This window comes from Alexandromys fortis, unplaced genomic scaffold (assembly GCF_014885135.2).
Source record: "Alexandromys fortis isolate MF-2015 unplaced genomic scaffold, M_Fortis_MF-2015_v1.1 scaffold_4, whole genome shotgun sequence".
Classification (NCBI taxonomy): domain Eukaryota; kingdom Metazoa; phylum Chordata; class Mammalia; order Rodentia; family Cricetidae; genus Alexandromys; species Alexandromys fortis.
The window spans coordinates 22815770-22832117 of NW_026067944.1; the positions used below are offsets into that span (position 1 = coordinate 22815770).

Consider the following 16348-nt stretch of genomic DNA (forward strand, 5'->3'; position numbering starts at 1 on the left):
TGTGCGCACATACCCCGCCCCCCTTGAGTACTGAGATTATAGACATTGAAAACCACAATAGTCTGAGAAACTATTTTCTAATGAACTTTCTTTTCCCAGTGCTGGAGTTTGAACTAAGGGTGTTGGACATACTGTATGTATGCTCTTCTACTGAGCTAAATCAAAGTCCTGGAAAGAAATTATTTTCTAATATCCTTGGTCTGTTTCGGCTTTTGGTAATATGATACTGCACCGTTACACTTCATGCATGTACTACATATTCACTTCATTAGGTTTCCTCTGTTTGTTTGCTTTTGTTTTGCTTTGTTTTGTTCAGACAGAGTCTCAAACGTAGCCTGGGTTGGGGTGGCGCTCATTAGACAGACAAGACTGGCCTCAACTGAATTCACGAAGATTCTCCTGCCTCCACCCTCCACCCCCAGAGTGCTAGGGTTAAAGGCTTGTGCCATAGGGCCTCCCTCCAATAGGGCTTACTTCTGAAGGAAGGACAAACAGGTAGTCTCATTGGCTGTGCAGCCCAAATACCAGCAGCTGTGACTATTCCTTCCTAAGTTGAATCCTCACAGGGACACCCAGACTAGGAAGGCATTCTTCAGTGTTTTCCTGCTCTGCAGATGGTGCTGGAGTGGATGTGGATGCTTGGGTAGCAGGTTGGCTAAGCTGGGAGAAGCAAGATTGTGGGTGGAACAACTCACCATGGTGCCACGTCCACAGCAGTGACTGCAGTGTAGTGACAAAATGTCTCTGCGCTGGCTTTTGCCTGCTGAAGGATTGGGGTTAGAGCTTCTTGGAGCGAAGCCCCAGGTGGTCCCCCTGGCAATCAGCGGTCGAGATAGGACCTGATGCCAGAGGCAGATCTCGTATCTGGAGATGGCCCTGAGAGCGAGCCCTCCTGACACCTTGCCTGATCTTTCTCTGTATTTCTTAATTTTCTTGTTTATAGCTGACCGCTTACCAAGAGATCAAAGTACGTCCTTGGCTCGGCTCCACCGTTCATTAAAGCAGTCCTTGAGGAAATAAAGTATGGCCCACGCCACATGAGCCTGGGAAACTCTATTAATTATGAAACAGAAACGGCTAAAGTTGATATATTATGAGGGAATCGTCATAGTGAATCAGATTTAGAGAGAAAAGGAGAGTTAGAGAAAATTCCCCTTTATGGAAAGATTAGTTAGATCTCAGAAGCCCTGGTGTCTTTATAGTAAGAAGGAAAGAAAGGAAATTATTGAAAACATGAGACCAGCTTTAATATATTGGTATAGGAACTATCCTGAGAAAATGAGAAAACTATTAGGGAATATGGAGCAAAGAATAAAAAACTATATAGATGGAAAGCTAAACACAGGACCCTGGGAACTAGTCTCCCACGGTAGAATGTAAATAATGGTGTGAGACAGAATTCTAAGAGACAAAACAAAACTAAAAGTCCTTGCCAACATCTTGAGCACGTAGAGGGGAGCACGTAGAAAGGAGCACATAGAAGAAGCTCTATTTTGATTATGCTTAACCTTGATTTATGTCTGGAACCCTGAGTGGGGTGATGCAGTGAACCTGCCAAGTTCTTTGATCTGTTTTGTACAAAAACTGAAGCTTTGCAGAAGTAAAATGGCAGCAGATTTTCAGTACACAGTGTGTCTGTCTGTCATTTCCCTTGCATCGTATCCTGGCTATCCTATCCTTCACCTTGTTCTCCCGTGGATAGTGGTCTCCGAGAGGGACGGTCCGTGGCAGGTGGCGCCCGAACAGGGACTTGAAGGATAGGTAAGCTTTTCCCCCTTCTCTTTTATTTTTCTAATAGTCAGGAACGACTCTCACCAGGACGCTGCAGGTTCGCCGGTAAAGGATCACCAGTTAAGAGTGAGTAATCAAAGTATAAGGGAACCATGGGGCAACATATGACTAAGAGCGATAAAATGATGGTAATTATGCTGCGGCGACAGTTAGCCAAAGCAGGATTTCAGGTCGCAGAGGATGACATGGTAACTTTTATTAAGTTTCTGAAAGAGGTCAGCCCTTGGTTCATGGAGGAAGGGACCTTATCGCTAGATGAATGGAAGCGTGTGGGTAAGGAAATGAGGCACTATGTGCGTGAGAAAGGGGAAAAAACTTTACCTTCGGAAATTTCCCCCTTTGAAGGCTTGTGTCGTGACACTGCCTCTGAAACGGGAGTTACTTCTCCTATCTATAGTGAAGTTGGGAAAGAGGAGGGGAACGAGGAAGAAAAGAGACCATTAAAACCTTCTGCTCCCCCCTTCGCCTCATCTCATCAGCCCTTAACAGGGAATGATCTTGATGGCGACTGGGGTTTGGATGATCAGCAGGAGGAAACAGAATGGGAGGATGATTTTAGAGACCACACGGATCCTCCGGTAAGGGCAGCAATTGGGAATATCACAAAAGGAAAACCTGTTCCAAAGCCACGCAGCCGCCCCCTACCTCCTGTAGGTTTTCAGGGAGCGCTGGCTGAGGCACGTAAAACAGGTGATACTTCCTTGGGGATATTTCCTGTTACAGAAATTGGAGATAACGATGAGCCCATATGGGAGCCTATGCCCCTTAAAACTCTTAAAGAATTGCAAAGTGCTGTTAAAAGTCTGGGGCCTTCTGCCCCCTATACCTTACAGGTTTTGGATATGGTCGCAAGCCTTTGGCTCACTCCTCATGACTGGATGCAAACTGCCAAAGCCACATTAAGTCCAGGAGATTACATTCTCTGGCGTACTGAATATGAAGATAAATGTAAAGATTCTATAGTTCAATCTATAAAGAAGAGAGGCCCTAAGCCAACAATGTCCATGTTGATGGGCACAGATGACTATGCTCTTCCCCAAGATCAGGTAAAAATCCCACGTGATATATTGACAATAATAACTGGTAATGCCGTTTTGGCATGGCGCAAGCTCCCACCTCCCGGAACCAAGGGTGGAGCATTGGCTAGCATTAGGCAAAAGAATGAAGAATCCTATCAGGACTTTATTTCCAGGTTAGAGGAGGCAGTCACCAGAATGCTGCCTCCTTCGGAAGGAACAGATATGCTATTGAAACAATTAGCATGGGAAAATGCCAATGCTCTTTGTCAAGATCTTATTCGACCTCTAAGACAGACAGGGACATTAAATGATTTTATTAAAGCATGTATGGATGCCTCACCAGCGGTCGTTCAAGGAATGGCCTATGCAGCTGCAATGAAAGGACAGAGATTTAGCGCCTATGTAAAAAAGACATATGGAGGGGGTGCAAAAGGCATCACCACTCCTACTTGTTATAATTGTGGAAAACCTGGGCACATTCAAAGGGATTGCAAGAAATCCAAAAGCTCAGGACGAAAAAGTTTACCGGGCATATGTCCTCGGTGCAAAAAGGGAAAACATTGGAGTAATGAGTGTAACTCAAAATATCATAAAGATGGTTCACCTCTCACTAAAGAAGGAGAGGAAGAACCTAAAGAGTCAAAAAACTAGAACAGGGGTGTTCTCCTAACCCGACACCCAAGGGAGAAGAAGGTTCTCCGTCCCAGGGCATGTTAAACCCTGAGGCATCAGAATTCACTATTCATGATTTGCCTAGAGCTACTCCAGGAAGTGCTGGACTAGATCTAGCAAGCTCAGAGGACTTGCTCCTCTCCAAATGGGATGGAGTGGCCTTAGTTCCTACTAAGGTTTCTGGGACACTCCTCCCTCAGACAGTGGGACTAATCATAGGGCGAAGCTCTAACTACCAGAAGAACTTTGAGGTTCTTCCAGGAATAATTGATGCAGATACCCAAAATGACATTAAAGTGATGCTTCGGCCCTTGGCTGAAACTATACAAATACACAAAGGACAACGTATAGCACAGTTATTGCTATTACCATACATTAATTTACCCAATAAAATATTAAAAGAACAAAGAGGTGAAGGGCAGTTTGGATCTACTGAAGGGATCTTCTGGGTTAAGGAACTCAATGAGAGACCATTTAAAACTATTAAAATAAATGGTAAAAAGATAAGGGGTCTCATGGATACTGGGGCTGACAGGACATGTATTTCTAGCAGGGACTGGCCAAACTCTTGGCCGATACATAAGACGGGATCATCTTTGCTTGGATTGGGATCAGCCTCAGGAGTTATGCAAAGTTCCATGATTCTTAAGTGGGAAGATGAAGGAAAAACAGGACATATCCAACCATATGTTTTACCCTCCTTACCATTCACACTCTGGGGGAGAGATTTGCTGGATTCCATGAATGTTAAACTGGTTACTTCAGATAACCTTAATGAGCAGTATTTTACATAGGGGCCACTGCGGAAAAATTATATGCAGATAAAATAGAATGGCTGACTCAAGAGCCGGTTTGGGTGAGTCAGTGGCCCCTAACAGAAGAAAAAATACAGGCTCTTGAGCAGCTGGTGCAAGAACAACTAAACAAGGGTCATATAGTAGAATCCAACAGTCCCTGGAATACTCCTGTATTTGTTATAAAGAAAAAGTCGGGAAAATGGAGATTGTTACAGGATCTCCGAGCCGTAAATGCAGTCATGAAGGATATGGGGCCCTTGCAACCTGGGCTTCCATCACCAGTAGCCATACCTCAAGAATGGAAGATTATTATTATAGATTTGCAGGATTGCTTTTTTACCATTTCCTTGCATCCTGAAGATAGTGAACGTTTTGCCTTTAGTGTACCTTCAGTGAATTTTAGGCAGCCTTTTAAAAGATATCAATGGGTCACCTTGCCTCAAGGGATGAAGAATTCTCCAACATTGTGTCAGAAATTCGTAGCTCAGGCCCTGCAGGAGGTCAGGCAGGAATTTAAGGAAGCCTATATAATGCATTACATGGATGATATCCTTCTGGCTCATCCAGAACAAAGGACAGTTGAAAAAATTTTAACACAAGCCATTTATAAATTAACCCAGTATGGACTTGTTATTGCCCCTGATAAAGTTCAGCGTGACAGACCATTGAGCTACTTAGGACAAACTATAGGCACTAATTATATTAGTTCACAAAAATTGTCAATTCGAAGAGATAAATTGAAAACATTAAATGATTTTCAAAGGCTGTTAGGAGATATCAATTGGCTAAGACCTTATTTAAAAATTACCACTGGGACTTTAAGCCCTCTTTATTCTATACTTCATGGGGACGCAAATCCTAAGTCGCCTAGGCAATTAACCCAAGAAGCATTAAATGCATTACATATTGTTGAGGAAGCCATTGCCTGTGCCAGGGTTCACCAAATAAATTATCAAGATAGATGGGGCCTGCTGGTGTTTCCAACCGCTTATACTCCCACTGCCTGTTTGTGGCAACACGGAGTATTGGAATGGTTACATTTACCACATACTCAGGCAAAAATGTTGGCTGACTTTCCTTATTTGTGCTCCCTTTTAATTATAAAAGGTAGAATTAGATCTAGAGAACTATTTGGACGAGAGCCACATTTTATAATAACTCCTTATAAGAAGGCTCAAGTAGACTTATTATTACAAAATAATGAAGATTGGATTTTGGCTTTACAAAATTATACAGGTCAGATAGAATATCACTACCCCAAACATCCTCTCATAGAATTTGCTAAGACCGTGGAAATTGTGTTTCCTATCTGGTATTCATCAGAACCTCTAGATCAAGCGATATTAATCTTCACAGATGGTTCTTCCACTGGAAGGGCTGCAGTTTATACATATCATCATGGCTCATACTGGGAAGAAGGAGAGCAGACTTCTGCCCAGCAGACTGAAATAAGAGCAGTAATTTTAGCCTTCATGACATTTCAGCAGCCTTTTAATTTATACACAGATTCTAAATATGTAGTTAATTTGTTTCCAGCATTGGAAACTGCCCTTTTGTCAGGGAAATCACCTATATTACCTTTGTTACAAAGATTACAAATGCTTGTACACCAAAGGAAAGAGAAGTTTTTCATAGGCCACATACGTGGTCATTCAGGTCTTCCAGGCCCTCTAGCACAGGGAAATACTATGGCTGATTTATTAACTCGGTCTCAAGGTGTCTTTTCAATGCAAGAAGCACAAGAGAGTCATGCCTTACATCATCAGAATGCAAAGGCTTTGAAACAAATGTTTCATATTACCAGAGAACAAGCTAGGCAAATAGTAAAGCAATGCCAGCATTGCCCAGTTGCCTACCATCCCTTAAAAATGGGAGTGAACCCTAGAGGTTTAAAGGCTAATGTTATTTGGCAAATGGATGTGACTCATGTTCCATCCTTTGGAAAATTGTGTTATGTCCATGTGGTCATAGACACTTATTCTCATTTCATACATGCTTCAGCCCGAACAGGGGAAGCTGTAAAAGATGTGATTCAGCATCTTATTCAGAGTTTTCAAGTAATGGGTATTCCCTCACAGATCAAGACAGATAATGGGCCAGCATATACTGCCAAAGCATTTGAGCAGTTTTGTATGCAGTGGCATATTCAACATGTCACAGGAATCCCTTACAATCCACAAGGACAAGGGATTATTGAAAGGGCCCATCAAACCTTGAAGATGCAAATACAGAGGCTACAGCAAGCCAACAAGTATTATACTCCTCATCATGTGTTGTCACACAGTTTATTTACATTAAATCATTTAAATATAAATGATCAACAAAATAGTGCTGCAATAAGGCACTGGAACAAGGATAGAAGACAATCTCCATTGCCACTAGTAATGTGGAAAGATCTCCTTTCCGGCCTCTGGAAGGGGCCGGATGTTCTAATCACCTCGGGACGAGGGTATGCTTGTGTGTTTCCACAGAATGCCGACTCCCCCATCTGGATCCCAGATCGCCTCATCCGACCTGCTGTTGCAAAGCAGAAGAAGGAAAAGACGGTGGCGGAAGCAGAAAAAGCAGCTCCAGCAGCAAATGAAGAAAATGAAACTAAGCCGGCCCACGGCAGAAATAACATGGACGAAGATTCGTCATCTGACACGAGAAGCGAAACAGCTGCTCACTGAACAAGGAAAATCCCTGACAGCGTCTATGTATTTCCTCGCCTTTTTGGCCATTATCTCTGCTCCCCAAAGGGTGGAGGGAGTTTCCTACTGGGCGTATGTCCCGAATCCCCCTATCTTGCAACCCGTGGGGTGGTTAGATCCTGAGCCTTTGAAAGTGTTAACCAATGATTCAGTGAGAATGGGTGGTGCTCAGGATTCTGACGCACGAACTGGTTTGTCCTCTCTTATAACCTTTGAGGGAAGGGCAGACTCGCTTCCGATCTGCATTTCGCTTCAAGGGAGAGTGCCTTCGGGTTGCCTGAGTACACGCTACAGTACTTTTCTCACTGACGGGCCAGACAAAGAGAATGCAGGTAGGAGATGGATGTGGGAGATTCAGATGCAGACCTTGGGAAATCCTAATTATCATGACAACTTTACGAAAGTTCATGATCTACCTATAGATCCCTGTATAGGAAAATATAGAGACAAGAATCAATTTTGGGACTCTTCTTTGTCTAAGTTTCCTACATGGCTAGCTTGTGGCTTTTCGGATTCTGCGATGTGGGTTAGGCCTGTTGATTATGATTATGAGATATGGGACTATTCAAATTCTAATTCAGGGGTTAAAAGGAGCAATGGCAAAGGACTTTATGAAGATTACATTGATACCCATAAAGACAAGTACCACAATTATGCGTGGACTGGATTAGGAGAGCCACTTAGGCGATGGTTTTCTCCAGGATTTGTAGAACCCTACTGGTTTGCAAAACATGAAAATAAGACAAGGAAACATACTGATCTTTTTAGACTGGTTGCTGCAGCCAATATGTTTCTGGAAAAGAAGCCCAATCATACAAAATCTGAACCTGTCGGACTGAAAGCCTGTATAGCATATCCTAATGCATTGCTGTTAGCTCAGGCAACTTTTGTGAATATTTCTCAGGAAGGGAAGTCGTATAAAATAGTTTGTCATTCCTGTAAATTGACCAATTGTATAACATCGGCAGAACAAAAAGAGTTAGGTACTATGATCATTGTTAGACGCCCTCCTTTTGTGATGTTGCCTGTAGATTTGGGGAATGATCCCTGGTATGATAATTCTGCTATGCAGGTTTTAAACACTCTAAATGAGTTGATTAGGCCAAAGCGATTTGTAGCAGTATTAATTTTGGGAATTACAACATTAATTTCTATATTAACCACCTTTGCTATGGCTACTACAGCCCTGGTGCAGGAAATTCATACTGCCCATTATGTGAATGCTTTGAATAAAAATATTACTTCAGCATTATTAGAACAAGAAGCTATAGATAAGAAGTTGGAAGCAAAATTAAATGTGCTAGAGGAAGTAGTGCTCGTTCTTGGTCAGGACATTGCTAATTTAAAAACAACTCTATCAACACGTTGTCACGATGATTTTAAATCAATCTGTGTCACACCACTACCTTATAACACTTCACAGCCATGGGATAAAGTTAAGGCTCACCTACAGGGATTGTGGCGGGATAACGATATTACTCATGATCTAGCCGCATTACAAAAGGATATTTCTGCTATGAGTCAATCTCATTTACAATTAGGGGGACTGCAAGATTTGGCTTCGCAATTGGAACGTGGACTTAAGAGCCTTAATCCCTTAGATTGGGTGCAGTACTTTGTATTCATTGGAGTAATTATACTCTTGATAGTATTGGTCATCTTTTTATTCCCCTGTCTCTTAAAGTGCTTATTTTCTTCATTACAGGCAGTGAAACAGGAGGTGTTCGAGCTTCATTTTAAAAATAAAAAAGGGAGACCTGCCACGTCCACAGCAGTGACTGCCGTGTAGTGACAAAATGCCTCTGCGCTGGCTTTCGCCTGCTGAAGGATTGGGGTTAGAGCTTCCTGGAGCGAAGCCCCAGGTGGTCCCCTGGCAATCAGTGGTCAAGATAGGACCTGATGCCTTAGGCAGATCTCGTATCTGGAAATGGCCTTGAGAGCGAGCCCTCCTGGCACCCTGCATGATCTTTCTCTGTATTTCTTATCTTTCCTGTTTTCAGCTGACTGCTCACCAAGAAATCAAAGTATGTCCTTGGCTCGGCCCCACCGTTCTTTAAGCAGTCCTTGAGGAACTGAAGCATGCCCCACGCCACATGAGCCTTAGAAACTTTATTAATAATAAAACAGAAGAATAAAAGACTATATAGACAAAAGCTAGACCCAGGACTCTGAGAACTAGTCCCCCACGGTAGAATATGGTTAGTGGTGTGAGACAGAATTCTAAGAGACAAAACTAAAAGTCCTTGCCAACACCTTGAGCACGTAGAAGGAGTTCTATTTTGATTATGCTTAGCCTTGATTTATGTCTGGAACCCTGAATGGGGTGATGCAGTGAGCCTGCCAAGTTCTTTGATCTGTTTTGTACAAAAACTGAAGCTTTGCAGAAGTAAAATGGCAGCAGATTTTCACTACACAGTATGTCTGTCTGTCATTTCCCTTGCATCGTATCCTGGCTATCCTATCCTTCACCTTGTTCTCCCGTGGATAGTGGTCTCCGAGAGGGATGGTCCGTGGCACCATGGGAGTCTCACACTCTGCACAGCAGAACTGACGGCTTGAGCAAAATCACAGTAATGACAGATCAGGTGTTAGGGCTAGTGAGAACGAAAATAAATAAACACATCTAACACACAATTATGGAAAGGTCCCTGATGTAAGTGACTACGCACTGCTTTCCCGATAGTGCAGGATAGTGAGGTAATCCGAGCCCTTGGTTAATGAGCAGGTGACGAGATTTTTATGTTTGATGATATTAATTTCTGGGCCTGGACTTTTTATAGGTTGGGTGGAGACCCCAGGAAGTGAGTAAACCTCCAGGGAGAAAGGTGAGTAGGAGGAGAGCATATGGTTTGCCTGGGCTGCTGCTGATCAGACAGACTCTTCTCCAGCTGTGAGCAGCATCTGGCAGGACTGCCAGCCACCGCGAGGTACATCTTCAGCACACAGGAATAAGTATTGAGGACTTGGCAAGTAGAGACGTGTGGTGAGTTTTTGTATTGGGCACAGGTACAAGTGTAATAAGTTTGAACATTGTCTGCTAGTTGCTCTCGGCACGTGTACAGATGTATGGCTGTGCAAGCCTCTCGGTGGGGTATCCAGTTTCAGCTGACTGTTTTCGTCTCTATTCTAGGAAATTTCAGCTTTAAGCAAGGAACAAAGCTGCAGTTGCAGCTGCTTCCTGCTTTCCTGTGTCAGTTCTAAAAGGCTTGATCTCTCGACACCAAACGAGATGAATGGCTCAGAAGCTAGTACTGACCATGGGCACCCAAAGGTTAGTTTTCTATTTCTGGAGTAACTTTTGGTTTGATGATGTGTTTCCTGTAGCCTAGCATATGGGTGTCATGTAGCTCAGGCTAGCCTTAAGCTCACTATATTGTGAGGGTAGTCTCATACTCTTGATCCTCCTGCCACGACCTTGCAGACACCGGGATGACAGATTCTGGTCGGATTCTAGACTCCACTGTGTATTTGAGACAAAATACAAATCATCTGATTTCTCTGAAAATCAGTTCTGGTTCATAAAACGGGTATAATGATATTGGTTTCTCAGGGTGATGGGGGTTTGGGGAGATAATGTTAGGGGAGAATGCTTGGCGTGTTGGGGATAAAGCTCAGCTGCGAATACTCACCTAATATGCACAGAGCCCTTTGAGGTATTCCTCAGTAGTGTGTGTGTGTGTGTGGGAGGGAAACAGGAAAAATTCGGCTCAGAGTAAAAAACTGTTACATTCACTCTCATCTGCAGAGCTTGTAATAGTGTAATGTGTACATGCTCATCTGTAAATTGTTAACCGTGTGGTTAAAGCCTAAAAAGCTATAAAAGGGTCAAGGAGAGTGTCAAGAGAGGAGCTGGCAGAGGGATGAGGCCATGCGTCATGTGAAAGAGAGGAGAGAAGGCCAAGATGCAAATGAGGGCAGGGCTGGGGAAAGAAGGGAAGGACAGGTTCCATGGAGACACACTTTGTTAAGAGCATCCTAATGATACCCACTGCTGCACACAATGGCTAAAGACAGAGTGCCTGCCACAGGCAGAACACAAGAAAAGCTGGTTACCTTGAGTTTATCAGCCCCGATTTCTAGTTCCTGTCCTCAACACTAGAGACATGGCGGCACTGCTGACTCTTGGAACCACAGGTGTCTTCCTAGACTGGTTATTATGTATGGGTTGTACCTGACTAAAGCGATGTTAGAAAGTAGCATAGAGAATGCGATTTGTGGTTGTGCTGGGCGGCCTGTGAATGGCTGTTGTGACTGTAGGAGACACAGGAGGGCGGCTGCATTTGGATTCTTTCTGTACACCAAGGGCAATGTGATCAAGTGTGAGTGTCATGGCAACTTTGCATACCCGTCTACTGATAAAGGTTGTCATACCTCCTGCCCTGGGCTTGATGTGAATGAGATGGACTAACTCTTGCGAAGAAATGGAACAGTATGTAATTAAAAGGTTGGTTTCTCTGCCCCCTTTCATTCAAGTCTTTGTTAAATATGTAAAGCATACCAGGAATCCATAAGAGCTCTAAGTAGCCACCACCCCATGTGGCTGCTGAGTGGACATTTGAAATGAGACGTCTGTCTCATCTGATATGTGTTCCTAGTATGAAACAACACATCCCCAAGCCACTATCTCCGAGGAATTCCTTCCTAAAGTCAGAAAATCACTGTTGAGCCTGTGGAGAGTTTTTCCATAGAAAGCCAGAGTTCAGTGAGTTCTGAGGTGGTTTTCAGTCTCTGGCTGGTGAGCATTTTTTTTTTAATTTGCAGTAGCATTTTTTATAAGTGAGAATTTTATTTTTAATTTACTACTCTGTGACCGTATTTTCCACAGTAGTTTGGAAATGTTGAATAAATGAAAACAAAGGAAAGGGGTTAAAAACTATTCCATGATAATATATGGAGATATTTGGTCATAAAAACATTAAACTTAACTCCTAAATTGATAAAAGTAAGCCTCTTACTTTTCAGAATGTGGTAATTGGGGAGTTTAATTTTTATTTCATTTATTTCTTTGTGTGTGTGTGTGTGTGTGTGTGTGTGTGCGTGCACGAGCACTCTGCCTCCCGAGTGCTGGGATCAAAGGCATGTGCTACCACCGCCCAGCGATAGTTATTGAGAATTTAAGTTTGCATTTTGCATCTCCTGGGTATTGTGGTACTGGCTGCTGGGAATTCTGACATAAACCGACATAGCTGATTTTAGTAATTTTGCAGAGGAAGGTAAAAAGAAAAACACAACAGAAGTTTAAGAAAAACATAGAATTCCATATTCTATACAACGAAGATAAGTTTCTATGGATATTAAATGGAATAATGTAATATATAAAACATCTCTAAAAAGAAAGCTCCTTCAGGCAGGCACATCAGTGCTGGCCTCGAGAGAGCCTCTTCCTATATGGAGTACCCAGGAAAGTGGAGCCAGCCTGCCACATACTGCCTCACCCACCACTTCACCCATCACCAAACTCTTGGTCAACAATGAGAAAACCAGTGGAACTGTCAGACCCATGAAGGTTTCTGACTCCTTGGAGTTTCTATCTGGTGAAGAAACAGGCAGGTGAGGCAAGGACCTTGCAGAGCAGGGAGGGTCACTGACCTGTCCTGGCAGTATGTTTTCCTCTTTCTTTTCCCTCTCAGGGCCATCAAAGACCGCGGCAGCCTTGATCACTTGGATCCCTAGGGCGGGTCTGTTCTTCCTTCAAGCTTGATATTAAGTACTATTTATGTCTGTCCCTTTATTTTCTGTTCTCATCATCACCTTTTGACTCTGACTTGGCATCTGAGAAATGAGCATTTGATGTAGCCTCCTGATTGCATCTTTGCCAGCAGGCTCTCTCTCCCTTTCCTATATTCTGGGCACGGCTGACAACTTAATCTTGAGGAAATGCCATTTGGATCACGTAACTTCTCTGCTCTGAAGCTTTTCTTAACACTTTCCTGGCTAAGGAGTAGTTCTTCTTTTTGCCTTTTCTGTCCTTAGTTTGTAGAGAAACATACTCTGTAGCAGAGATCCTTAGCAGAAATTCAGAAGACTTCAAATCCCAACTTAGTGAGCCAACCTCTAGCTACATTGGCATATTTATGCTTTTATCCTGCACTGCCCAGGTATGATAGTCATTCTTGTCCCTCAAAGCTGACCACTCTGTGTCTGTGGAATGGGTGAGAATGTATAGACAAGAGCTTACGCTCTGGGGTCATCAGACAAGATTCAAGTCTCAGCTCTGACATTAAACTAGCTATGGGAATTTTCTCTTCAGTTTATTGTTTCATCGTCTTGAATAGCAGGAGGCAAATGGAACTTCGTATCCCTTCAGGTTGGACAGATAAGACATGCACATAAATCATTTTGTAAGTGCTTAGTCCACAGTGAGTTCTTAGTTAATCTTCTTCCTCTGTTTAAACAAGGGTCAAACACCACATGTATTGATTAATAGATGAACACCTGGGGACTTCTGGCTTTCTTCTACACCACTAGTTTCAGCCATTTTCTTAATTATCAGACTGTGGTCCAGTTATTGAACAGTGGTACTATTGTCTGGAAATATTGGATATGGACACTGAATAGTGGAACTGGGTGGACTTCTAGATACCACTCTCTGTAGGGTCTCTGAGGTCCCTTAGGTTTGTACCGTAGACCTTGGGAGTAATTTGAAAATCTGACCCATCATTATGTCATCATTATTGCTTGCATATCACTTACCATTCTTAATTAAATGTCTATTGTTTATTAATTGATTGCTTTGTTTTGTCAGTGAAGTACAGTAAGAAGGGATTGAAGCTAAGGACATAGATTTATCTAGTCACATCTCAGTTCTCATATTCCTAGCCATCTCTCATAAGGTCTCCATAGAGTTAAGTTTTCACAGAGGTGGAAGTGTTAAAGTTATATACAGATTTCTGGTCTACACCCAAAAGTGTTGAAATGGATATCACCCCAAGGAAATTCTTTTGTGGGTTGCCAAATAGGATATAGAATGAATAATGAAATTTAAATATCAAAAAATGTATGAGATATATGGGCCATACTTACCTTAATTATTGCTTACATGAAGCACAAAATGTCAACAGGTTTCCTATACTTTTATAGCTCTGTTGTTGCTAAGATCACTCCATCTTCAGGTATTGGTATCAATTCCTGTGCAGATGTCACATTTATTCTGACACATTTATGGGACCTCTTCAGATCTCTGTATTAGGGTGTTCTCAGAAACTCTTGCTCTTCTTCATAGCCATGGAGCCAGGTTGGACAGGGAATGCCCAGAGGACAACTTGTATGATGGCAGACTAGAGACAGTTACTGATTCCTTTCGGTTCCCTTTGCTCATTTTCACTGATCTTGAAGTTTTTGTCATGAGCTAATGTATTTGATCTTTTACACACTAGGAATAAGAATCACATGTGAGCATTTTGGGGCTGAAATACCAACTTTAGTTGTTGTCTTGGGTGATGGAAAAGATGATTGGTCAATCCATATGGTGTTTGTTTTCCTGTACTTGTCAGTCATTTTCCACGGAGCGGTTTATCTTTTCATTTCTGAAACTGAGGCTTGTACCTACACATCTGTCCCTTTTAATTTCTGTTTTTTACACAGTTTTCTGTGTAATACTGATTTCAAAGGCAAGATATGGCATTGGATTTATTTTTCCATGTGTTTAATTTACAAATAGGATATCCTAGGATTCTTTAGTCTAACTGAAAAATTAAAGATTTTATTCAAAATCATGCAGTTTGGGGCCATTGATGAGCGAGGAACTCAATTCAAGGGAAGAGCTGGATCATGAGACAGGTTGTTTTAATGTTGTGTGTGTAAATGCAAAGGATAGTGGAAGTGGAGGTAGTACAGACTAAGACTGGAAGTTCAAGGTCAAGAGAAGAATCACTTCCAAGATCAGCTTTAGTGGCCTTAACTGCTCCCTTGTAAGCCTTGGGGTTAAAGCTGTTTATTTCTCATGATGACATTGATACATGATACTTTATTTTGTAACCAGGCCTTTTGCAGAAAAACACGATCTCTGTATTTTTCCATCTTTTTTATTTGTTTTTCAAAGGAAAAATTTAAGCAAATTAAAAAATACAGCAAATAATATAGTTATGTGTGCCTTTAATCCCAGTACTCAGAAGGCAGAGGCAGGTGGATCTCTGTGAGTTTGAGGCCAGCCTGGTCTATAAGAGCTAGTTCCAGGACAGGCTCCGAAGCTACAGAGAAACCCTTTCTAGAAAAACAAAACAAAACAAAAATCAAAAAATATAGTTTGTCAGTAGCTAATTCAACACTAATGTTATCTATCCTTCCATCTTTCTTTCTCCCCACAATGATTTTTGTTTAAGTCTGGGCTTAGTGAAACACAAGTAAACCCTCCACAATAGCCACAAATATTCTACAAGTAATTCTCCACTTCTGAGAGTTCACTTGCAATTTTTTTTTTTTGAATTTTGGAGTGTATGAAGCGACATATTTACATTCTATAGGCACACTTCCTTGAATTTCCCAAGTTATGAAATACGTTGTGATACCATCTCCTGTGATAGAAAGCACAATCCACGTGATCTCTTAGTTTTTCCTGTAGGGTACTGTGCTACTAAGTTGTTTGTTAACAGGTTAGGTGTTCATATGGTTTGAATGAGTTTTCAGCTCCAAGTGTTGAAGTATTAGAAACCTAGTCCTCAGTGTTGAGAAGTCAGGGACCTAGCGCAAAGATGTTTGATCCCAGGTGGTACTGCCCTTGGCAGAGATTAATGTAACATCATGGAATTCCAGCACTTTCTGAGAGATGGGTTATTATAAAAGGATAGTTCAGAATCTCCCTCTTTCTTTCTTTCTTTCTTTCTTTCTTTCTTTCTTTCTTTCTTTCTTTCTTTCTTTCTTTCCTTCTTTCTAATTTACAATTGGATCTTTCCATCTTACACTTCACTTTACCTGGACTGCCTTATGTAATAAGGCCCTTGTGAACCACACTAGCATCTGAATGGGACTGATACTATCTTTCCCTCAAGCACATGAGCTTGTGTGAACTGTTTCTGAGAAGACATAAACAAATATCTACTTACCTTATATAATGAACCGAAAGGAGAATAGAAACAAGTTTACTCATGTAGCCTGGGAACCAAAGAGTTTAACTGGAGTTACTTGAAGGAGTGTTGAAATAGGAGCAGCAGGGCTGCTTCCCCAGCACCCGGCCGCCTGCATGGCTAGTTTATACCCAGAAATAATTACACGGAAACTGTATTCTTTCAAACACTGCCTGGCCCGGCTAGGTCCAGTTTCTTATTGGCTAGCTCTTACATATTGTTCTAACCCATTTCTAATATTCTGTGTAGCCCATGAGCTGGCTTACCAGAGAGGATCTTAACCTGCGTCTGTCTGGAGTGGGAGCATCATGGCG

At 42.2% G+C, this 16348-nt stretch overlaps 3 protein-coding genes across 3 annotated transcripts in view; all 3 read left to right on the forward strand.

Annotated features, from left to right (window-relative positions):
- Positions 1–1883: 1883 nt before the first annotated feature.
- On the forward strand, positions 1884–3461 carry LOC126505840 (endogenous retrovirus group K member 8 Gag polyprotein). Its single transcript, XM_050149076.1, has one exon. It carries the CDS (start codon positions 1884–1886, stop codon positions 3459–3461), a length of 1578 nt encoding a protein of 525 aa, XP_050005033.1.
- Positions 3462–6859: 3398 nt separating this feature from the next.
- Positions 6860–10173, forward strand: LOC126505841 (endogenous retrovirus group K member 19 Env polyprotein-like). Its single transcript, XM_050149077.1, has 2 exons — positions 6860–8297; positions 10103–10173. The coding sequence occupies exons 1-2, from the start codon at positions 6860–6862 to the stop codon at positions 10171–10173; spliced, it is 1509 nt and encodes a 502-aa protein (XP_050005034.1).
- Positions 9505–16348, forward strand: part of LOC126505701 (transmembrane protein 45A-like) — a 39210-nt gene continuing 32366 nt past the window's right edge. The window contains exons 1-2 of the mRNA XM_050148934.1: positions 9505–9955; positions 10103–10243. Of these exons, the coding sequence (XP_050004891.1) occupies positions 10202–10243 (42 nt within the window). The 5' untranslated portion in view covers positions 9505–9955; positions 10103–10201. The remainder of the gene's footprint in view (positions 9956–10102; positions 10244–16348) is intronic.

Coding starts and splice junctions, on each gene's coding strand:
- LOC126505840 (XM_050149076.1), top strand. CDS start 1,884: ATGGGGCAACATATGACTAAGAGCGATAAAATGATGGTAATTATGCTG.
- LOC126505841 (XM_050149077.1), top strand. CDS start 6,860: ATGAAGAAAATGAAACTAAGCCGGCCCACGGCAGAAATAACATGGACG. Junction 8,298..10,102: donor GGAAGTAGTGCTCGTTCTTG/GTCAGGACATTG, acceptor TCTCTATTCTAG/GAAATTTCAGCTTTAAGCAA.